We start from the raw sequence: 25,601 nt of genomic DNA on the forward strand, positions 1-25,601 counted from the left end.
TTTGGTTTATTACAAGCATTATTAACGTGGCTATGATTCAAGCGGTTTGTAAAAAAAACATCTTTAAAAGATTTTTTTTTATAAGTATGCAGTATCATAACTACATCTTTGATGTTTATAGCAAACCAACCCGTTTGTAAATCCGTCAATATTTCAGCGAGTTATGAGTATTTTTGTCTGTGCAGCTCACTCACTCTCACTCAAGGCTGACTGGGGCAAGATGGCGGCGGTTCAGTGACGCTGGTGACTCCGCCTTAAGCTATCTAGTGTTCTATAGATATCTATGGGCCGGACCACATATGGATGAGCACTACCGGTTCAAAGGTTAATATCCGGTTGGCGATCTGCCGATCGGCCACCAGATGGCGCTCTTGAACCGCTAGAGAGTTGAGTGGAGCTTTGCACTGTGTCTCAGGGCTCCGGAAAGGAAATATGATTTCGATTACAGATTTTTGAAATATTGACATCAAAGACGAGTTACGGCATCTTCGGCAGAATGAGCATGGCTCGGAATGACGTGAAAACTCGTTCCCGGCGATCATAGTGTTAATGCCGATATCGGCCGATAATATCGGTAGGCCGATAATATCGGACATCCCTAATCATGACATTTATGACACAAATCGATCTCACACAATGGTATGATTCTCGCCTGGCAATTTAAGCCACCGCTCGACACAGTTTCTATATCTATCCCACCGTGTCTGTGTAAAATCTTGTACACTTTCTTTCTGAACTGACGTGAGATGCATATAACATTGTTTAGAAACCTTTTTGCGAACTTTAGAAGGTGTTTTTTCTCCATTTTCGTCCTCTTCTGTACTCGTCGATGTGTACTGCCTTCCATTCCTACTGTTTACACAAATTTCTTGTTGTCTGTAACTTGGCAACAACGAGAACTGCTATTGGTCGAGCGCAAGATACGTGATCGAACTTGCACCAATTGCGTCTAGATCACGTTACAATTATGATTGCGCAAAATGGGCTAGTTTGTCAATGGAGAACTTTTTGTTCCTAAATCTACACCAATATATCTTTCACCCAGAGTGAAAACTGTGTAGTTCGCCGAGATGGGAACGGGATGAAACGATACAGCCTTCACCATACGGCCTACAAGACGAACAAGACCTGACCCCCTTCTACACATGTGCCACATGTGCAACCACTCACTGCAGAGATCATTATACATCTTAAACATCTTTAAAACTCACATCGAAATATAGTAGATTATAACTTCACTCAACATAAAATAATATTGAATTATTTTCTCTGAATATGTTTGCTTTGGAGCAAGTCGTTTCATTGTTGTTACCATCTTTAAACATTAAGGGGCTCCTCCTCCTCATGAAGGACTCTCTGGCTCTACACCAGACTGCAGAGGCCTTGCTTTAAGGTGCTCCTCCTCCTCGTGGAGGAGTCTCTGGCTCTACACCAGACTGCAGAGGCCTTGCTTTAAGGTGCTCCTCCTCCTCATGGAGGAGTCTCTGGCTCTACACCAGACTGCAGAGGCCTTGCTTTAAGGTGCTCCTCCTCCTCGTGGAGGACTCTCTGGCTCTACACCAGACTGCAGAGGTCTTGCTTTAAGGTGCTCCTCCTCCTCGTGGAGGAGTCTCTGGCTCTACACCAGACTGCAGAAGCCTTGCTTTAAGGTGCTCCTCCTCCTCGTGGAGGAGTCTCTGGCTCTACACCAGACTGCAGAGGTCTTGCTTTAAGCTGCATATCCTAGTATCTTAGAAGTATAAACTCCATTATGAACGCAAATATGAATCTCTCCTGAGATACTGTATGTTTTTCACTTTGCAATCTGCAATCCTTACCTCAGATACAGCTTCAGTGTGCTAGTGATGGTCTTCACATCGCAGTCCTCGCATGTAGACAGATCCAACTCATTGCTCTTCTCATCTAAAATAAAAAAATAAAGCCACATACAGCACGCTACATCCACTGCTTGACAAAAGGACAGTGAACCAACCAACAATTATAAATGTTTTCCTCCATTGTGGCATTGTACAGTACAGCCAAGCACTATACTATACAGCACCGTTTCATGAATAGCTTAGAAAATCCAAATACACTGAAATATAAATAACTTGTAATTAGCCATGCGAGGATAAAAAGCCATTGCTACACTATAGCCTTAAGGGGTGAAGTCTTACCCCAGTAAATGTTAAAAAAAGGAAGTTAAGAGTGTCTGTACGAGGCTGTCGACTCTATACTCATTAGAGCTCTAATTAATCCCTCACTGCTGCATGGGCGTCACAGGGGACAACCAAAGCCTGTGTTGTAGGGGGCTTCATTCACACCTTAAGTAACCTCTGGTGAGTTGTGCGTGTGGTGTGAGTCAGAATCCTGAGGAGGGCCCAGGTCATCAAAGGGACTGGCTCCGTGGGCGGTAGCTGGTTTGTTGCCGGGACGATTTAGTATGACTCTGTCCATGCACTACTACTACAGCCAGGATGTCTGTGTGTGTTTCTCTACCCTCCATCTGTCCACAAAGTCCTGTCCAATATCAACCACAGAGCTTTGTGGGAAATCCATTGCTGACCAAAGATCTCTCTCTCTCTCTCTCTCTCTCTCTCTCTCCCCCACTCTCCCTCCCCAGCTGTTTAAACACAGAGGTTCACATACTGTATATTTCCTTGGAAGTATCTATGTACTTGGAAACTTGCTTTACAAGTTGTATCCATTGAAATAAGAACTGCATCTCTATAAGTAGCTACAGTATATTCATAGGCATTAGGTGATGTTACAATAACACCAGTACACCTTGCCACAGATAACAAGGTTCAGGACTGTGATGTAAAATAATGGGTCTCCAGTTTCACACTGCCTGTTCAAGGTGAGAATCTGACCCCACTATTCTGCCTCGCCGTTCTGTGTAAAAGCTATGAACGTGGAATGGGGGGTCAAAGTTGAGGCGGCAGCAGGTTTAGTAAAAATGCAGGGGTGGGGGTCGCACCAGTGTCTGTGTGAATGGGACTGCCCTGCATTGCGGGACAGGGGTGTCATGTTTTGACATGACCAAAAGCACACCCTGTGGCGGCATTGGGCCAACAAGACTAGGAGTCACAGAGGTGGTAAAGATGAAGATTAATATGGAGGGGGGATCAGATCAAGACAGCAGGGAAGTTGAACGTTGTGTGAGAGCATCATCAATCAGGAAGTCACCTGGACTGATGTGTGGAAGATCCCTCAGGCAAGGCTTAGCTTCCTGATAAGGGCCACATATGACACCTCGCCCTGCCCCTGGACACTTGGAGCTCTGGTATGGTATAGAACGAGTAAACCACCAGTACAGACCTCCATCATGTTCTCTCAAGCTGCAAGATCACCTTAGCATGGGGGGGGGGGGAGCAGGTGGCGTAAGAAGGTGGCAGAGCGAGGCAGGAAGTACACAAGGCTAACCTCCTCTTCCTTGCCAAATCAAGTTACTAAAGCAAAGAGACAGGAGGTGAAGGGAAGCAGGAAAAGGACACTAACAGCAGGTAGCTCAGGTTTCCAGCATATCTCTATACCCTGACATGGTGCTGTGGTCCAAAGAAAGCCAATATACTTCTTCTCATCAAGCTTCTTACATCGAAGGAGGAGCTCCATGGTCTGGGGTTCTGTGCCACAGTTGCATGTGGTTGGGCCACCCCACCCCGAATTTCGACAAGGGGATTAATAAAGGATCATCTTATCTTATCTGCTTAGGGCTTCCCTGGAACGGCCAACACCTGAGTGGAGTCCGTTCAGGCACTTCCATTTTGCCCAGTTGTTATCTCCTGGTGGGAGAGTTTCGGCAGGGAGAGATGAGCATAGTCGAGCTGTGTGGGTGGGTGGACAGCTTTTCCTTCCACATGTTAAGGCGTCAGATGGTGTTGTCTCCAGTGGAGCAGTGCTGGTCAGGAAACCTCTCTGTGATTTTATCGACTGGGGGCAGGTACATGGCCATGTAGGGCGTGCCTCTCATCTGTGGCTTGCCTGCACCGCTATGTCCTGCTGGCTACCGCTCTTCTGATGTCTGGAGGGGTGATACTGTACCTGCCAGGATGTACAGGTTGTTGGTGTTAATGGGCTTCAGGCACCCAGTGATACATCTGCAGCTCTCGTTAACTCTTTCTGCACCAAACACGAGAATTAGAGTGTTTCAAATCCAACCGTTGAGCGGCAAAAACGAGAAAACTCGTTTTTAGATCCTTTTTTATATATTTTTTATTTTCCCATTCTAAACACTCGCGCGGACCTGCCTGTGTCTCCCTGGCACCGCTGCCTACGTTATAATTGCAATGGCGATCGAATCCCGACAGGTGGCAGTATCACCTACCGTTTGAACTGGGTCTCTCAGTTGTCTTTCAGTGCCTTGGTACCTCTGGCTGCAGAAATACCCTCTCCCTCAAAGTGAACCAGCACAGCTATCTGTCGCCGATTTTCTCTCCTGAAACCTATTGTTTCCCGTATTATAGGCCAGGCCCAATGCACACCAGTAATGGCGATCGCGATGGAACTACTGGGATTATTAATTTTAGAGTACCTTCTGACTGAGAAGGTAAGGTCTATTTTAGGTCTATTTTACCGAACCTAAAACTTGCTTTTGGTAACGATTGCAGCTTCGTAAAACGACCCACGATTTTGTGAAGAAACATCTAATATGGTATATACCTTTGATATGGAAATAATTAGGGCTGTACCGAATGCTTCGAAGCTTCGATCATAATGTTGACATTCGAATTCTAAATCAACATTTGAATTTAAAATTTTTAATAATATATATTTTTTTTTAATATTTTTGTTGTTGTGTCTATTCAATCTGTTGGGGGTTTTCCAATGGGGGTTTTCTTCACAGTTGCAGTTAAAGATTAGGCTACACTAATATTTTTCTTTTGTTTATTTTTTTGATATTTAAAGTTTTTTATTTTTCTCAAACAAGACAATACATACATGACAAAACAAGACAAGAAATTATAATAATAACAATAACAACAAGGGGCGAGGGAGGGGGGGGGGGGGGTTGCAGAGCGTTACAAAGGTTCAGTAGACAAACTTATTCCAGATAGTGATCTAATAAAGTTCAGGGGACCTTGAAGGCCATCGGGCCTATCACTCTCTTGAAGAGACAGAGCAGCCTGTTCCATCGAGTCCATGAAGTCCTTGCGCCAGTTCTCCATACTGAAGCAGTTCGGTTTGCGTTCTTTCCAGTTCATTAAAATAATCCGTTTGCATGCTAGAAAAGCCAGTGCTACAGTATTATTTACAATCTTTGCTTGAGCAGTGTCCATTTTTACACCCAATATACACATTATAGGGCAAGGATTAATGTCAATTTGGAGAGTAACTGACAGGTCCTCAGCAATGTCCAACCAAAATTTCCTAACAAGCGGGCAGTGCCACAGCAAGTGCATGAGCGTACCCTCTACTCCACACCCATGCCAGCACAATTTGGGTAGGGTGTGATTCATTTTATTCAATGTACAGGGTGTTATATAGGCCCTGTGTAGTATCTTTAATTGTATAATTTTATATCTAACACATTTTGATATTTTTGTACTATTCCTAAGTGCTGCTTCCCATTGTGTTTCAGATATGGGTATACCCATGTCTCGCTCCCATTGGACTTTAGTTTGGGTATTGGTATCAGGGGTGGTTGAACATGATAGTTTATACATTGCAGAAACAATGACTTTCCTGCCTGTAATTCCCCTTAATGTCTCTTCCATGACTCCGTTTGTTCCTATAGCTATGCCTTTAGACAACAATGATTTAATAACTGATTGTATTTGTAAATAAGATAAAAATTCTGTGTCTTTCAGCCCAAACTGTGTTTTAAGTTCATTAAAGGGTATCATATTTCCCCTTTCGATCACTTGGCCCACCTGTGTTATATTATGTTGTTGCCATACATTATTTTTAAGGATTTTACCTCCTGCAGAGAGCAAAGGGTTTTTCCATAATGGACATGATGGTAAGGAATATCCACTAAAGGTCAGGCGTTTATGTAAGATTTTCACTATTTCACATGAAAATTCTAAAAGCGGATTGTCCAGTCTGGGAGTGATTTTTGGGTTATACCACAACATTGAAAGAGATAGATCTTTGTTATGTTCTTCTATAATTTGTTCTTCAAGCCATTCCCAGCTGCCAATCTGTCTCACACTATTGTAAGCCCACTGCAAGGGGTATCTTGAGTTATATGCTATGTAATATTGGTGGATATCTGGTAGTCCTATTCCTCCACTATTTCTTGATTTTATAAGTTTTTTATGGCTGATTCTAGGTTTTCTGTTGTTCCATAGGAAGCCAGAAAATAATTTGTTTATTTCTTTGAACCAACTAGGAGGGAACTTTAACGGTATAGAGGACATCAAAAAAGCTAGCCTTGGTAACAAATTCATTTTTATAATATCAGATCTGCCCCAAAGGGATAAAGGCAAGACTGTCCATCTTTTGATGTCCTCCTTTATATTCTTTAAAAGGTCAGATGTTAACTCAACCATTTTTTCAATGGGAGATCGGATTTTAATTCCCAGGTATTTAATTCCTTTTGGCTTCCAATTGAAAGGAGCAGAACCCAGATGTGATTGAAAAGTTACCGTACTTTTCGGACTATAAGCCGCGGCTTTTTCCCCCATTTTTCGACCCTGCGGCTTATATAACGGTGCGGCTTATATGTGACTCGACGTGACCAAACCCGAAAATGTAAAAATCAAAATATTGCTTTTTTGACTGCATTGAAATGTTATTTATCTGTTCCCTTATTTGCTAAACTTAATACAACTTGTAAATGAGTTAATTCTTGTTATTTGTCTGACAGTATTGTGTCCCAATGCTAATTACATATGGTAATTAAACATTAAAACACCTGCAGCTTATAGTCCAGTGCGGCTTATATATGTACACATCATTCAATTTAGCTGCTGCGGCTTATAGTCAGGTGCGGCTTATAGTGCGAAAAGTACGGTAGGTTGTTAAGTGGAATAGCTTCACTTTAACTATAATTCACTTTATAGCCCGAACATTTACCAAATGTATCTATAAGCTTTAGCACTTGAGAGATGGAATGGCTAGGATTTGTTAGTGTTAATAATATGTCATCAGCAAACAGGCTGGCCTTATACTCACAACTACCAATACGAATACCACTGATTTCTTTATGAGCACGTATAGCACAGGCAAGTGGTTCGAGGGAAAGAATAAAAATGTGCGGTGAAACCGGACATCCTTGGCGGGTAGATCGATAGAGATGGAATGGATCAGACCTTATACCATTTGTTCTGACTGACGTAACCGGTTCATGGTAAAGTGCCTTTATCCAGTTCATGAGAACCGGACCAAATCCGTATTTAGGTAGTACATAAAACAGATATTTCCACTCCACTCGATCAAAGGCTTTCTCAGCATCCAGCGATATTGCCATCGCTGGATGATGGGAGGCCCCCGCCCTTGACATGACATGCATTTGCCTCCTCATGTTATTTGAAGCTAGACGACCCTGTACAAAGCCAGCCTGATCAATATGAATCAATGAGGCTATAACATTTTCCAATCGCCCTGCAAGGACCTTCGCAAACAACTTATAATCATTATTTAAAATACTCAAAGGTCTGAAATTACACATTTGCAAGTGATCCTTGCCAGGTTTTGGAATCAATGAAATAGTAGCTTGCCGCATGGTTAGCGGCATGGATTGATTGGCCACTATATCATTAAACAGCAATATTAGAAGTGGTGTAAGAGTGACTTGGAAACACTTAAGAAATTCACTTGTATAACCATCATCACCCGGTGTTTTACCGGTTGAGAGGGATTTGATAGCCGATTTAATTTCATTTTCCGTGATAGGTGTATCCAGTGATTCCCTTTCTTCTTCAGAGAGGGTTGGGAGATTTATATCTCTGAAAATGTTTTTCATTTCCTCTTCACTCGTACAACATTCTGATTTATACAGTGTGCTATAAAATTTAGTGAATGCTTTATTGATTTGAAGTTGTTCACAAATCAGAGAGCCATCTTCATCATATATGCTAGAGATTGATTGACGATTTTCTTGCTGCTTCAGTCTGAGAGCAAGCATTTTACCTGCCTTATCGCCAGATTCATAATATTTTCGACGCAACTGAAAGAGGGCAAATGCATTTTCCTCATGTAGAATTGCTTGTAATTCTGTTTTTATAACCAACACTGCTTTTTTCAGTTCTAAATTGTCAGGGTCCAACATATGACTAGTTTCCAAGGACTTAAGTTCAGTAATCAGACCATGTTTCCTTGCCATTTTTTCCTTTTTCTTAGCTGTTGAGTAGCTTATAATCCAGCCCCTACAGGTTGCCTTATAAGCCTCCCATACCGTCTGCACTGACTGGACTGATGTAAGATTAATACTAATGTACTCCTGTGTTTTCTCCTCAATCATAGACACAAAAACTTGATCTTTCAATAAGGAGTTATTAAATCTCCATTGTTTGGTTTTATTGTTAATTACAGCAGGAGTAAAAAGGACTGACAGGGGCGCATGGTCTGATAAAAGTATGTTATGAATTTTGCAATCAATTACATTACCCACCAAGGATTGTGAGAAGAGAAAATAGTCAATCCTGGAATATGAATTATGAGCGTGGGAGTAAAAAGTATATTCACGTGTGTCAGGGTTGACAACACGCCAAATATCGGTTAATGCAAGTGAGTTTTGCATTTCTTTAAGTGCACTTGACAATAGGCTACACTAATATAATATTATACTATAAGACGTCACCATCACTTTCATACCAACCGTGCCCTTATTGGATTATTTATGTTGACGAAACTGATGAGTTATATTCATTAAAGAAAGTTGATTTAATAAAAGAAAAATACTAATTTAATCAGATTAATCACTTTATTCAAATTGAGGATTTAGTTAAAAAAATATTTGTGAAGTAATTTTTTTTTATAGACATTCGAAGCTTCGTTTGAATACTTCAATCGAAGCTTCGAATGTTAAAAAATTACATTCGGTACAGCCCTAGAAATAATATAGGTTTCAGGCCTGAATTTCCCCAAGGGGATCAATAAAGGAATATCTTATCTTATCTTATCTTATCTTAGGCGAGCAACCCGAACGATTTGCGCATATGCATATAACACGTCATATCTCACTATCTAGAAAACGAGACTGGATTATTTTGAAATGGGGCGATGTTTAGTGTGGAATAGCGCACAAACGAAAGTATGTAGACATGAACTGGTTTGTCCATTTTGGACTATAAATAGTGCCTGTCAAATGAGCCATACTATCGTCTCCATAGCTATAATATAGAATATACAATGGGTCCGCAAACATTGTGAAAATGGTCAATAACGCTGGCGCCAGGGAGTAAAGATGGGAAAACAGCGTGGCAGTCAATGAGTTAAGAGTAGGGTCCAGACAGGGCGGCTGGGTGGCGCAGCGGTCTAGGCGCTCGTCACCAACGCGTGAGACACCGGTATCGAATCCGGCTGTCAGCGTTGCCTCCGGCTTGGGCCGGCCGTCATACTGACTCAATTGGCAGAGTCAGCGGGAGGAGAGTCGATGGGTGGTAATCTGGTCCACATGTATCGAAGGGGACATGCGATAGATTCTTCAACCCTCCCTACCAGTGGGGGGCACATGTGAGCAACGATCAAGACAGGGGAGGGGGGAATTGGAATGACTAAATTGGGATGGGAGAAAAAGGAGAAAAAAGTGGATAAAAAAAAAGAGTAGGGTCCAGTTTTTTAGCATGGGTGGATCGTTCTCACGCTGGGCTGGCATATTCTGCAGTAGAGAAGCTGAGGGAAAGAGCTGTGGAACGTAGTGTCTTGGGGCATGCACCCCATCTGGTGTTGGTGAGTTTGTGCAGGATGTTGTTGCGGGTGCAAACTTTTGCCTTTGTCTTCATGATGTGGGTTTGAATATAAGACATCTGTCGAGTGTGACTCCGAGGTTGACAGGATGCTCAGAGTGTTGTTTCTCAAGTGGTAAGCGTATACTTGTGTTTTTTCTGGGTTGGCACGTAGATGGTTCTCTTCATAGTAGGTTGTTAACATCTTAACAGGTGGGGTACCGTATACGGGGCCTTTTAAGGACGATTTGTCCACCGACGCGACATGCCACTTTGCGAGAGTCTAGCGGCTCAGGTTTGCATTTTTTATTAAAAAAAAAATATATATATATATATATATAATATTATATATAGAAATAATATATAAAAAAAATACCTATTTGTTGCTGTTCGAATGCCACCTCACTTGACAAAATCCGCTCAGCGGTTCTCGAGTTACATGACGATATGTCAGGCGTGCAACTTTGTACATGCGAGCCTCAGATTACCACCCGACTCCCAAGGCTCTGGAACTTCACTCAACTTCAATCATTCACTGATTAGATATTTTTTTATTAGCAGAAAATTATTGGACAGGGTTGTAGCCAATGATTGTAGCTTTCCAATGATACCCCTCGTGGGGGGGGTGCGAATCAGGGATTTTTTTTTGAAAATTTACGAGCGAAATGAATGCATTGTCGTCAATGAGAAAATGGATTACAGGAGATTTTTTTTTTTTTTTTTTTTACAGTTTACCAAAATCGCTCTACATCACCCATTTCTAAACAGAATTTGGACCTGTACTACATAAGACTTCAGGCTATGGACCTGCTGCGTTTTCCAGCTTATACACATTTTTTTGGGATATTATTTTTTGGGATATTGCAACTACTACAGAAAAACGTGAGTACAAGGACAAGTACAACTCAAATTCAGCCCTATGTTACGGCACCGGTAATCTGTCTTCTCTCAAATCATCCTCAATGTGTTGAGTGAGGTTGACGACCATGCCAGATGAGGAGGGGATTGAAAGGTAGAGATCTATGTACTCTGACCTGGCAGTTGAGTGAAGCTGGTTGGAGAACCCAGATCTATGGTGTGGAAGTTGGGATGAGAGCACTTGTTAGTACCCGAACAGTATGTCTCAGAGTCCTAAGGGACATTGGAGTGGGCAGAGCAAAGCTGAAGAAAGCACCAAGGGAGCTGGTAGAGGAGGCCAAAAAGGGAGGCTTCTGGCTATGGTTGCAGAGGGAAGACTAGGCCTAGGAAACAGACAGACAAACTGAGGAACATACTGTAGGCAGTGGGGACGTGGTGGTGTTGGGCCTTCTGAGAGTGGGGGTAGTGGAATTTGCCATTGTGTCTTCTTGAGGTGTTGTCAGCCAAATGCAATGAAACATTAGCTATTTGCACTGGGTGGACGCAACCTAGCATAATATGAATTACATGGTATCCTAGGTGTTGAAAGGTGCAGCTCAAGAGCACTGGTGCTACTAGAAGAGAGCCTCGTCTGGTAATTACACCTACCTGTACATCTTATAGGGTCTTAGTCCACTACTTGTTTTTTTATGTTTGTTTTTTTATACTGAATGAACCAATTCCTTGAAAAGAATAACCCTCTGTAATCGCAATAACATTCAATAATTGTGGTTTCGTTGAAGCACTAGATTTAAAAGAGGCCCATTAATCAATATGGGAAAATCTATTTTACATTTTCATTGATTAAACAGAAGACTCGCTTAGTCAACAAAAACATATGGTTATTATTATAATGATTTTCTTAGTTGTCAGTAGAGTGACAGGTCTATCACTGGGCTTGTGAATTTCCAATGTTCTCTTCAACACAGTGTCACTCGCTGTCCGTTACAGTAGCAACCGCTCTCGGTCTCACTGTACTGTGCAACATAGAGACAGTGGTTTTTCCATCCACTCTGTGCGCTCCGATTGGACCGTGGCCATGTTAGTGGGTGAGAGATGAAATGAAGGAGGGGTAGGAGGATATGTAAAAGCCTTCCTCCAGGGTCTGGAATCTGGTGTACCCACACACCATACTGCCCCACCACACCATTATGTGTGTGTGTGAGTAGCCTTGCATGCTGTTGTGTGAAAACCCATCAAGTCCAGTTTTGGTGGTGTTCATGTTTTTATACTATGTGAATGCTTTGCTCGGTCATTGACGGCATCTGTAGATTTTATGACCCTTAAAATCCATTTAGATAGGAGGATAGGTCTTTGTCTGTGTGTGTGTGTTTTGAGTAATATTAGTAGGAGTAGCAGCAGGCAATAGTGACGGTAGTACATTTACATTTAGCTCAGGGGTTCCCAAAGTTTTCAGGCCGCGACCCCCGAAATAACGGTGTCAGAGAGCCGTGACCCCCACTATTATAGGAGGTAAAAAAATGAGAAAAAAAAGATAATATTATGAATCTTTTTTTTTATATATAAATGGAAATGTTTTTTTTATCCACTTTTTTCTCCCATTTTCTATATTTTCTCCCATCCCAATTTCGTATCATCCAATTCAACCCTCCCCTGTCACGAACGCTGTTTCTTGCCTCCCACAAGCCGGCTGCAATGTGGACTAAGTCATACATAGCACAAGTCCCCTCCGGTACTTGAGGTAACAGCAGTCGCATCTTTTCACCTGCGCAGCTCGATCTCTCAGTGGCGAGGAGTAACGCGTGGGAGGCTCACGCTGCCCCCGACACTTCCTGATTCTACTGCGCAGGCGCACAAACCGACCTGTAGGAGTCGCTGTCCACAACGCCCGATCCCCACCCATCAGTTTCCCACCCCCTAATACGGCCAATGTGTATTAGTATGAACGACCAGCTAAACTGAAAGCAATGTGGAGCACTGGGCTCGAACAGGCGAGCCCAGCGTCTCCGCATTCGTGGCGAGCGCCTTGCCCACTACGCCACATAGCCGCCTATATAAATGGAAATGTATGGTTGAAACATGCAAACGTTCAAACGCACACACACTAATACGCATTGGAGGCTTTTAACCAGGGCCGGACTGGGGAAATCATTCAGGCCAGGAAATATAGTGCAAAATTTAGCCCCAATCAGGCCACTTTTTAAGCAGGGGGTCTGGGGGTCCCCCACCAGGAATTTTTTTGTTACAAAGACTTAATTTCCTGCATTCTGGTGCAGGCATTTTTTTTTATTTGTACCCTTTAAATGCCAGTGTTTGTAATGGCATCACAAATTATTGTTAAAAAACAGGCTAGCATATGTATGATTAGCAACAACACTGATTTTGATGGATTTTCAGTTTTTTTGTAATGTCAGATTGAAAAAAATACAATCTTTTATTCAACTTCAGCCCTGATCATAACACCACATATTCATTTGAAAATTCTAACCCTTTAAATGCCAGTGTGTGTGATGGCATATATTTGCAATATATAAAATGCAAAGTAGATTTTTCTGGGGGGGGGGGGGGGGTTATTACAGGGTAGCATGTGTCAATGATTAGCAACAACACTGATTTTTATGGATTTTTTGTTTTTTGTAAGGGTCCCGCCTCCACCAATCACATGCGGCTCCCTTTGTTTGTTTGTGTGTGAGAGTAAGAGAGAGAGAGATAGTTCTCCAACTTGTGTGCGTTGCAGTGATCTCCTGGTTGTGCCCCACCTAGGTTATCTAACTATTGCGCTGCTACAACTAGAAACACTGGCCTGGCCTGCTTCTAAGTGCAGTGGCCTGACTGCATAAAAAAAAAAAAAAATCATCTGGCGACCCCCCGCGGCGGCTCGCGACCCCCACTTTGGGAACCACTGATTTAGCTGACGCTTTTATCCAAAGTGACTTACATGTTCTGTACGACAAGTCATCAGGAAGGGCACAAATATATAAGCTGAGTAACAATGTTCATCAAAGTGTTGAGTGCTACAGGGTAGGTTAGTATATTAGGACAAGTGCATGACAATAAGGTTAGTTAGGGTTAGATCTTTTTCCCCCCCATTCTTTATTTCATTTCAGATAATGTTATATGTTTTTTACGGGTTATATATGTAGTAGTCATTGAAGTAGTTCAATCTCAGTATTGTTTGCGTGGGTTTCCTCCCACACCAAAAAGACTTGCATGTTAGGCAGGGACTACGGATGAAAACTACCTCATTAGGTAACTCTGGTACATTTACATTGATGTGGTAACTGAACATGTTGATTAATGTGCAGTCCCTGGGTAAAAACGAAATAAATAAACAAACTTAAGAGAAGATTATACAGTATTGGTTTGATACAAATGCTTGTACTGTAGTTGGTTTCACAACACCGGTTTGATTGATTGATTGATTGAACAATTTAATTAACAGATTGCAGAATGGGTACAGTAAAGTACAACTCAATACACACAATTGTTAAGGGGATGCAGACCAGAGAAGGACCTTTGTCTGTGAGACTTAATTGTGTGAAGATAGGGAGTACAAAGTCCTTGCTGATTACCAAAGCCAAGGCGTTCCGCATTTTGGGTACGGTCTTATCTACTCTATCAATTATATTCATAATATTGTCTCAACTTTAAGTGGCTGTCAAGTTCATATTTATGCAGATAACACAATTGTATATTGTATTGTGGACAAAATGAATGCTGTTCTCTAGAGCCAGAGCAGATATTGTTTACAATCATTTGCATATATCTACTGTGAATGTGTCTGAAATTGAGAGATACATTTAAATGTCATGGCAATGTTGTCAGTAAACTGCAGCAGAATTGGCTTATTGAACAGAAACATAACCAGCTTCACAGTGATTAGTAGGAAACAGATACTGAAGCAGTTATCCTATCAGTTTTGGCATATAATGGCATACACATATATAGATTAGATTATATTCAAATGTATTGTGATTATACAGCACAAGTACAGTACAACAAAAATAAGTTTGGCAGAGTGCAAATGCAATATACAATGTGCAAGGGATTAAACTGGGTATAAAATAATCTATCATACAGAGTATATGGGTAGACTATAGTATGAGTAGTTACGATTATTATAATTTCTTTGATTACAGTGTAGGGCAGTTTTAGACGGTGAAAGGAGTAGGTACCGGTAGGTATAAATTGAGTATAGGCAACAGAGTTCAGGTTCAGAGTCGTACAGTATGTAACAGATATAGGCAACAGCAACAGAGCCTAGGGTGTAGGTAGGCAATGGAGTCAGAGTTCAGAGTTGATATGGGGCTGTCAACGTGGCACAGAGTTCAGGGAGATGACAGCTGAGAGAAAGAAGCTGTTCCTGAGTCTGCTTGACTTGGAGCGGAGGCATGCTGCTGCTTCCACTCTTAGGTCTTTACGCCAGGGATACACAGGGCGCCGCAGCTCTGTTAAGTGTCCATTCTCGAGCGAGCAGGAGCTCTGGCTGTTCACACCAGAAGCCATTTCTCCACGTCAGTTCCACTCCTCTGCTCCAATCACATGTAGAGGCGCTTGCAGCTCGTGGAGAAAATAGACCAGACGCCAAAATCCTCTCTGAAGATCACAAGCTGGCGAGATTCTGCTCCAATCACATAGAGGCGCTTGCAGCTTACTGAGAAAATAGACCAGATGCTGAAACTATCTCTAAAGATCACGAGCTGGCCGTGGAGCTCTGCAGCACAGCTGGTATGAACAGTCCATCACTTAACATGGGCAACCAAAGGAAACTGGCTGCTTTTCCTGGTGCTTCGAGGCGCTTCACCATCAGGTGTGTCTCTGGTGTCTATCATTCTACCATTAGATTTATTAATGTCGATAGTTATGATAAACATTGGTATTTGTTTATCTATAAAGCCAGAAAACTACCATCTAACATCACAAGCATGCTAAATTGGTAAAATGACTTCAGGTCCCCTAAGGAGTGTCAGCTTTTAGTTTTTGTGCCCCAAACACATGGAATGATCTTCAACACACCCTAAAGATTGATATTCTCAGAACCTTTGAACAGTTTAAAATCACAAACCACTCATTTCAGTATGTAATTGTTTTAACTTACTATTATTTATTGTTTATTTTTATTTTGTCTGTCAACCTCACTGTAAATGAGGGCAACCTCAATGAACTTTCAAGACTTTATATAAAGCTTTGAATGAACAAGTTGTCATAGAATGTGGAGGGGGGGGGGCAACCGCGGGGGGGCGGGGACGCTCTCTCGTTGTCGGAACACAGTGTGAGAAGAGCATTTATGCAGGTGAACACCAGGAAGGCTGCTGGCCCAGATGGCATAACAGGACGCATACTCAAGTCCTGTGCCAACCAGCTGGCCCCGGTGTTCACCGCCATATTTAATCAATCCCTGGCGGAGTCAGTGGTCCCTGCCTGCTTCAAGATGTCTACCATCATCCCTGTACCGAAGAAACCCTCCCCAACATGTCCAAATGACTACAGACCGGTGGCACTCACCTCTGTGGTCATGAAATGTTTCGAGAGGCTGGTCAAGGACCACATTTGTGCCTCCCTCCCCAGTGATATGGACCCTATGCAATTTGCATACAGGACAAACAGGTCCACCGACGACGCGGTCTCCCAGGTACTGCACAGCACCCTCTCGCACCTTGACCGTCAGAAGGGGGGCTATGTGAGACTGTTGTTCATTGACTACAGCTCAGCGTTCAACACCATAGTCCCCACCAGACTGGTGGACAAGCTGATCGAGCTAGGTCTGAGCTCCGCCCTGAGCGCCTGGGTACTGGACTTTCTGAGCGAAAGACCCCAGGCGGTCAGGGTGGGGGGTCAGACCTCCAACACCATCACCCTGAGCATCGGGTCCCCCCAGGGCTGTGTTCTGAGCCCCCTGCTGTACTCACTCTACACACACGACTGTGTGGCCAAGTTCAGTTCTAACTCCATAGTGAAGTTCGCAGACGACACGGTGGTGGTGGGGCTGATCTCAGACAACGACGAGAAGGCCTACCGGGAGGAGGTTGAGGTACTGGAACGCTGGTGCCAGGACAACAGCCTGCTCCTGAACATTGGTAAAACCAAGGAGCTGATCGTGGATTATAGGAGAGGACAGCAGGAGACGCACACACCACTGATGATTAACGGGGCCACCGTGGACAGGGTGAGCAGCTTTAAGTACCTGGGGGTCCACATCTCAGAGGACCTGACATGGTCAACACACATAGACACAGTAGTAAAGAAGGCGAAACAGCGCCTCTACCACCTGAGACAGTTAAGGAAGTTCAGAGTATCGGGGAAGATACTCCAGTCCTTCTACTCAGGAGCTGTAGAGAGCATCCTGACCGGAAACATCACTGCCTGGTATGGAAACAGCACGGCACAGGACAAGAAGGCCCTACAGAGAGTGGTGCGCTCAGCCGAGCGTACCACGGGTATTGCACTACCCCCCCTGCAGGTTCTATACAACAAGAGGTGCAAATCCAGAGCCTGCAGGATAATGAAAGACCCTCACCACCCCAATAACAGCCTGTTTCAGCTGCTGAGGTCAGGCAGACGCCTGCGAACCCCAGCTACTAGGACAGAGCGGCTGAGGCTCAGCTTCTTCCCCCAGGCCATCAGAGCCATGAACAATGAACATTGAGTGCTCAGAACATTGAACTATCCACACACAAGCACACATGAACACACACACGACACGCACGCTGTGCACGCTCACACACAAGCAGCCACTTAACACTTTAACATGAGCGGGCACACACTCATGTCGCACACACGCACACTTATGGCCAAAGGAAAGGACACTTTAAATTAGAATAACAGGAACAGTGTATTGCACTACCAAAGCTAACTAGCATGTCCCATATGCTCTGTAAATAACTATGTACAGATACCGAGATGTCACTCCATGTTACCTGTTACCTGTTTACTGCACAATGTTGTTTTTTCATTTTTGATTCTATTATATGTTGTACCACTGTATTGCACATCGTTGCGGGCAAGACCACCCGCATTTCATTGTATACCTGAATGCCGTGACAATTAAAACTCTTGACTTGACTTGAGAATGTTGATTTAGAGGATGAAAATAGCGTTGAGACTCAGACAGGGAGGCACGATAAAATAGTATTCCTCACGATTGATGGCTGACCATTCTCGTGTTTTTAAATAGTGAAACTGAATTTCACGCTGACAAAAACAGTTACAACCTAATTGTTCTACAAAGGTAGCATGTTTCACTAGTCTAATCTGGGCTTTATTCATTACAGTATATTTCACCCATTCTTGGGTCTTGGTCTCGTTAGCCTTCAGACAACAGATGCACCCCCACCCCTCCCTCCCATTCTAACCCAACCTGGCCCAAGCAGCAGCAGAAGAGTGTTAATGAGTCTGCAGGTTGGAGGGGGAGAGAGAGGGAGACGGGAGGAGAGGGGAAGCTCAGACTGGTTGGCGGCTGCCTGGGTTTGTTGTCATTCTGAGCACAGCACTGAGGCAGGAAACCAGGGAGCAGACAGGGAGAGAGAAAGAGAGTTAGATAAAGAAAGAGAGAGAGAGAGAGAGAGTTAGATAAAGAAAGAGAGATGGGGAGGAAGGGATAGGAGACAGATAGAGGAAAAGGGGTTTATGAGAAGAGGCGAGTGGAAGTGAAATGAGGCAAAAAGGAATGACAAGAGAAAGTGAGTGAGTGAGTTGAGTATTTAGGTGAGTGAGTGAGTTGAGTATTTATGTGAGTGAGTGAGTTGAGTATTTAGGTGAGTGAGTTGAGTATTCGAGTGAGTGAGTGAGTGAGTGAGTGAGTGAGTGAGTTGAGTATTTAGGTGAGTGAGTTGAGTATTCGAGTGAGTGAGTGAGTGAGTGAGTGAGTGAGTGAGTGAGTGAGTTGAGTATTTATGTGAGTGAGTGAGTTGAGTATTTAAGTGAGCGAGTGAGTTGAGTATTTAGGTGAGTGAGTGAGTGAGTTGAGTATTCATGTGAGTGAGTTGAGTATTTAAGTGAGTGAGTGAGTTGAGTATTTAGGTGAGTGAGTGAGTTGAGTATTTAAGTGAGTGAGTGAGTGAGTGAGTTGAGTATTTATGTGAGTGAGTGAGTGAGTGAGTTGAGTTGAGTATTTAGGTGAGTGAGTGAGTGAGTGAGTGAGTGAGTTGAGTATTTAGGTGAGTGAGTTGAGTATTTATGTGAGTGAGTGAGTGAGTTGAGTATTTATGTGAGTGAGTGAGTTGAGTATTTAGGTGAGTGAGTGAGTTGAGTATTTAGGTGAGTGAGTTGAGTATTTATGTGAGTGAGTGAGTGAGTGAGTTGAGTATTTATGTGAGTGAGTGAGTTGAGTATTTAGGTGAGTGAGTGAGTTGAGTATTTAGGTGAGTGAGTTGAGTATTTATGTGAGTGAGTGAGTGAGTTGAGTATTTATGTGAGTGAGTGAGTGAGTTGAGTATTTATGTGAGTGAGTGAGTGAGTTGAGTATTTATGTGAGTGAGTGAGTTGAGTATTTAGGTGAGTGAGTTGAGTATTCATGTGAGTGAGTGAGTGAGTTGAGTATTTATGTGAGTGAGTGAGTTGAGTATTTAGGTGAGTGAGTGAGTTGAGTATTTAAGTGAGCGAGTGAACCAAAAGTAGATGCAGGGGGGTGGGGGGGGGGGGGGGGGGGGGGGTGTTGGAGTGTGATTTCTAGCTAGTATGCACTAATGAACCAAAAGCCAAGTAAATGTCCCTGCAAGGACGGCCATAGGAGGGACTCGGTCTCCCTGCTGGGCTCCCTGGCAGAAGCACAGTTGAATGCCAATGAGCTCTGGGGTGTCACTCTGTGGGAGACGCTGCCGACTGCCATACAGACTGGATCACTTTCACTGTTTCTCTTAGGAGTGCTGCTTGGGAGTATTTGGGGGGGGTGGGGGGGTACCACATGTGTCCCAGTTTTGGTTGTGGTGCAAGGTTGTAGTGTAAGGGGGCTTTCTCATTAGGAACGGGTGCTCCGCTCCGTCCTCGCTCCGTCCCTGAGTGCGAACTCCCCCCCTCCCTCTCCCCCCTCTGGTTTGTATACACACTGCAGTCTTGGTTCGCTTCGGGTTTTGTTTACGGTTTGCGTTTTGAGCGTGTAAGCTGCCGTAGGCGATGATGTCACACTTGAACGTCAGCACATAAAGAGTTGAACACACAGTGATGGAAACTGGATGCCCGATATAAAGAAACGATTCAAACGAATAACCAATAAATATGAAGTTAGCTTTGAAACTCTGTTGTCAAGCCTCGTCAATATAACCCACCCCCTTTTCTCACGAATGGAACTGGTGTTGTGGAGTCCGCTTTGAGCGTTTTTCAGGGTTAGCGGCTAACGCTAGTTAGCTTAGCCTAGTCATGGGATAACTTAGTTAGCAGCTAACGTTAGCCCATTGCTCGCGTCAATTATTATATTGCATGTCATTGAAGGTCCGCGCTGGTCTGTGTAATGAAATTACAATTGCATGTCATTGAAGGTCCGCGCTGGTCTGTGTCTATAATGAAATGAGAGGAAAGCTCTGCGCTAAAGCAAGCCTCATCTCAGCCACGACGTGACAACATACTCGATGTTATATAAAAATAATCTCGCGGTCTACTTGAAAATCAGCCAGCAATCTACTGGTCGATCACGGCCGACTGGTTGGGCACCACTGGTCTATAGAAATAAATGCATTCGAACAAGAAACCAATGTATAGACATAGCAATGGCAAAAAAATTGCCAGGCCTAATGCGAGCCAGGGAAGTCTTGGGCTTGTAACGTGGCTTCATCTCGAAGTTTTCATCCACTGAGCCGTGAGGCTCAACAATCAACATGCTTGTTTGGTTGAGGTCTGAACTCGCCAAATTGCCCATAAATATAGTTTTTGTGGGTATTGTCCAGTTGTTGCTGTATGTTTTTATCTGCCCAAAATTCAAGCAAACATGAAAGCATTACAGTAAGCTTGCACACCACGCCCCGCTCCTTGTCGGGGACGCTGGTTCGCATCCGAGACCACCTATTCCAGCGGTCCAGGTTTGGAGCGAATCAGCGTCCCCGGGGACGGGGGAGCGTTCTCATCACGTGATATTTTGGTGCAATCGCGCTCTGATTCGACCCCGATGGCTAGTGTGAAAGCCCCCTAAGGGAAGAAAACGCTCTTAGGATTCTTTATCTTGAAAATGTTTTTAAATAATAATAATAATCATCCTAAACATGTTTGGGAGGAGATTATTATTTATTTTTATAATACCCCATTTTCACTATAAGTGGTGGCAGTGTTCTTGCTGTTCTGGTGACCCACCATTACTTTTTATATTTTATTATTATTTTGTATCTCACCAATCATAAGCACCAGCAGTTTCTGGACCTTGGAGCTGACTCCCACCACTCTGTACAGGCCTTGGTCATTGATACCTGAGGAGAAAACAGATAGCGTGTCACACTCCCAACAATGTTAGTCCCAGGCACATGCTGTGTGGCTTTGACTGCCTGGAAAACGTGAGGTGTGTCAGTTGATCTGCCTTTTATCCCAGTGAGCCGGGTGCCTATTTTCAGGGGCACCGAGACAGGCTGTTCCTGAGGTTGCTAAGCGACCGAAATCAACCACCTTTCAGAAGGCGATGACGATCACTTATCAGCTCCATTAGCTCAGTTATAAGGCCTGCACTTGTATGATCAACTTCTCAGTTCAGGGAAAGGAAAGGTTGATTTGTTTTTTCATTATGTTATAGAGACATTCCAAAAAAGTTGAGATGTTTTTTAGTTATTTTTTTTAATCTCAGGGAGCCACCATGCACACGGCAACGGTGTCACGCTTGCTTTTGAGTGGCGTCTACATTGAATACAATGGATTTGAGGGTGCATGAGATGGGGGGGGGCATGTAGATAAGCCCTTACACAAGCAACTTGCATGCAACTGAAACCGCATCTAAATTGCACGGTATAATAACACTCCATGTGACTTAACAAGAAAATGACAATATCTGCAGTCTACAACTGCAACTAAGTTACGAGTGTAGTTGTCTCTGTAATTCCGACATTGCGGGAGTGAGTGTGAAACTAGACTACAGAAGCAAAAGTATGTGGCTGTTGTGAAAATATATTTTAGTGGGCTGTCGTGATTGAGCTTTTTTCATGAGGTGAAATCAATAGTAGCAATCTATTTAAATAGTTTGAATTACATTTCCTATACAAATCAGCAGTAGTCCTACTAAATATTCTACACTGCTACAATTAATGCTGTTGATGCAGCTGCCAGAAAATGCTCGTCTTTGGTCCAATACTGGAGCAAGTCTGCCCCCTGGTGTAGAGAGAAAGATACTGCACACACATCACTTCTCACTCCACCTTCCATCCAAGCAGGTTAAACTCTAACATTATTACCCAGTATTTTAACACTGTGGCAGCCAATTAAGCTCCTAAATTATCACCACGTCAGTCTAAAGAAACTCACCTCTTGTCTCAATGGCACTGATGGAGTTCTTCACAAAAGACAAGCCCACGTCATCCAGCTGGGCGTTGACTGCAGAGTGCAGGAAACAGAATTAATTGAGTACCTCAGACAAAGAAAGAACCATATAAGTGCGTTTTAAGATTTCAGAGGAACAATGTTTTCAAATGTTATTATCTAGTTAAAGACAGTTGGTGTTGCATAGTTTCTTGTGATATACTGTATCACATTCATACTCCCAAGTGATTTAGATTAACTTCAGCACTTCAGATTACAATTTATATGGTTCTTCAGTGCAAGGGTTCAATTCAATTGCTATGCATCCTCTACTAGAGGTCTCATGCACCTCTGATTTGTACATATACTCAGCATAGGGTGCACCGACACAGATACTTTCATCAGGGTCATCAGATATCAGTTGATACCAGGCTAAAACAGGGTCATCAGATATCCGTCTGATACCAGGCTAAAACAGGGTCATCAGATATCCATCTGATACCAGGCTAAACAGGGTCATCAGATATCCATCTGATACCAGGCTAAAACAGGGTCATCAGATATCCGTCTGATACCAGGCTAAAACAGAGTCATAGTGAGTATCAAAAAAGTCAATCAAGTGAGTGTATTTTCTGCACTTCTGGCTCACGGAAAATAAATGGAAAAATATATTATATTTGCAAATGGTCCCAGACTAATGGTCTGTATGTACTGTTCAGTTTAAGTAATGGATCAGATTGGTGTTTACTGTTCAGGATTCAGAATCTGTATCAGTGCATCCCCAATCATCATGTGGAAAAAAAAATAAACAGTTTTAACTAAATAAAGTGATTCACTGCTAAAGCTAGATACTTACTTCCTCTTTCTTTGGAATAAGTCCTTGCAAGGTAATGCGCAATCTATCGAAAGTGTACAAAAAACAACAAAATCTTAGTTAATTGTCAAAAGTTGTCATCTTGCCAGATAGCAAGTAAAACGTATTTTAGAACTGAAAGACTGTTATTTTGCAGGAAGATTACAGTTTAATAGCACAGGGCTTCTAGGCCAACATTAAGCTGAGCGTTGAGTGTGAGATGATGACATGGTTATTATTATGACTGGCGTGACTCACCGGTTCCTTCCCACCCATAGCCTGCATCCAAAACCTATGATCGTCCTCTGACAGGGCCTGTACTGTGAGGACTGTCCCTGGACTGAGAGAGAGAGAAAGAGAAAGAGAAAGAGAAAGAAAGAGAAAGAGAGAGGAGAGAGAGAGAGAGAGAGATAGAGATAGAGATAGAGATAGAGAGGGGGGGGGAGAACGAGAGAGAGAGGGGGGGAGAGAGAGAACGAGAGAAACAACCACAGAATCAACTTTTCAGACTTTAAAAAACAGTATGACAGATGAAATGGATGCTACAGACCATGGAGTCATATCGTTGTCAGTTAATTCCCCCAAAAAAATGTAATACACAAATGTTGCTGGGGGAACTGATTCACTCAGCATAAATGGACTATAGGTCAATAAAAACAATACACACACAAAAAAAACATTAAAAAACTAAATGTAAACATTTAAAAAAAAATTGTTTATTTCGATTAATTTCGATTATAATCGATTCTAACATATTCAAATCGATGCATCGAATCGAACGCATTAGAATCGATGCATTTCAACTAATCGATGCATCGTTACACCTCTAATGACTGATTTCAGATTTAATAAGTTATGAGGGAACAACCCATGCCTGTGCAGTTAAGGTGCTAAAACTAATTTTGATAATTGCCAAGATACTAAAGTCTATGGCATACTGTAGCATCGGCTGCTCATCAGCTAACTTATTCTTGTGTTTAAATGTTGCTGAGGATGTTCACTCAAACAAGTATTCCAGATAGGAGAAAAACGCTGGCTTCATGTTCTGTGTGAAAGGGTCAGACCAGCCTTTAGTCCAAATGTCCACCAAAATGCCACCTTCTAACCTAGTCATGAAGTTGGCAATAAGCCTGCTTTTGCTCTGTGTGAAAGATGCAGAGAAACAGCTGCCTCTCTTACGTATTGGCTCTGATATGTAGCAATGATGGAAGACACTGTTTCAGGGAGATAATCACTACCTGCCAACAGTCCTGTTTTTCTCGTATTTCTCTTGTTTTTTCTAACCCTTTCTCCCACTATGCTTCCTTTTGGTTATTTATCCTTCATTCACAACACTTAATTATTCCTGCACAGCCTGGAAACCGAGAGTGAAAGTAAAACTCCTCAGTAGTGTGCAGTCAGCCAGTTAGCCTCCAACAAGTTGAAAATGGACACAGACAAAGCTCCCAAAATCTCTTCATGTGGTGTAAAATATTTCCCCTTCCCTATTCTCACTGGACTAGTATGAGGGTGTGTGGGGACTTTTGGTAATAGAACATCTCCCCCTGACCTCTGTGATTTCTAGATGTGCATTCACGCGGAATACGTTTTTACTGAGGTGTCCCAGAGTATAGAGGTCCAGGTCCCCAGGTCATACTAGTTCAGTTATTACTAATGACTAGAGGTTATCAGGTCATACTAGTTCAGTTATTACTAATGACTAGAGGTTATCAGGTCATACTAGTTCAGTTATTACTAATGACTAGAGGTTATCAGGTCATACTAGTTCAGTTATTACTAATGACTAGAGGTTATCAGGTCATACTAGTCCTGTTATTACTAATGACTAGAGGTTCTCGGGTCATACTAGTACAGTTATTACTAATGACTAGAGGTCCCTGTAATACTAGTCCAGTTATTACCAATGACTAGAGGTCGCCAGGTAATACTAGTCCAGTTATTACTAATGACTAGAGGTCCCCAGGTCATACTAGTCCAGTTATTACCAATGACTAGAGGTCCCCATGTAATAGATGTAAGGGCTGGGACTTTATCGCATTCATTTAGATTAATTAACTACAGAAAGAATTAAAAAGTTTTTAAAAAATTCACAAAAATCACAAATGACTTTTTCTTAGTCTGGTTTGTTCATAAAAAAATCAAATAAGAGAAATTGAGATCAATCAAGAGTTATTTTTTTCAATGGTCAACTGTTCTGGAATGTACTTGAAAGTACTGCGTTTCACTTTTACCTCGAAAGTGCTTGAGTTTAGAAAAGGTCCTTTGCGCTATATATATTATTCCTAAAATTGCTGCACTTTTTGGTCTGTGTAGTAGCTAATACAGGATTTTGCTGCTTAAACGTATGTATAATGTATATTCATTGATTCACTCGTATACCAAAATTAATTTGAATTGAAAAATGTTGCTTTTCACATCAAATATTGATATGCGATTAAAATGTGATTAATTTAGATTAATTAACTATAAAGTCTCGAATTAATTCGATTAAAATGTTTAATAGAGTCCCACCACTAGATGTAATAGAAACAAAATGTAATTCTAAGGTGTGAGAATAAACAGAATCTTGTCATTTCCCCCTCAACTTGAACAATGTTACAACATACAACTGTCCAATTTATGGTTTGTGATTATGGGCTACCTAGCAATTTAAT

The 25,601-nt window shown here is 42.6% G+C and overlaps 1 protein-coding gene across 2 annotated transcripts in view; it reads right to left on the reverse strand.

Moving 5' to 3' along the window:
- arhgap10 (Rho GTPase activating protein 10) overlaps positions 1-25,601 on the reverse strand; it is a 282,472-nt gene that overhangs the window by 145,618 nt on the left and 111,253 nt on the right. For both annotated transcript variants that reach the window (XM_084318126.1, XM_084318127.1), the window contains exons 11-15: positions 23,206-23,287; positions 22,951-22,993; positions 22,101-22,169; positions 20,987-21,061; positions 1,818-1,902 (exon numbers count right to left, since the gene is read on the reverse strand). In XM_084318126.1, the coding sequence (XP_084174252.1) occupies positions 1,818-1,902; positions 20,987-21,061; positions 22,101-22,169; positions 22,951-22,993; positions 23,206-23,287 (354 nt within the window). The remainder of the gene's footprint in view (positions 1-1,817; positions 1,903-20,986; positions 21,062-22,100; positions 22,170-22,950; positions 22,994-23,205; positions 23,288-25,601) is intronic.

Source organism: Notolepis coatsorum, assembly GCF_963971535.1.
Source record: "Notolepis coatsorum genome assembly, chromosome: 7".
NCBI classification, from domain to species: Eukaryota; Metazoa; Chordata; class Actinopteri; order Aulopiformes; family Paralepididae; genus Notolepis; species Notolepis coatsorum.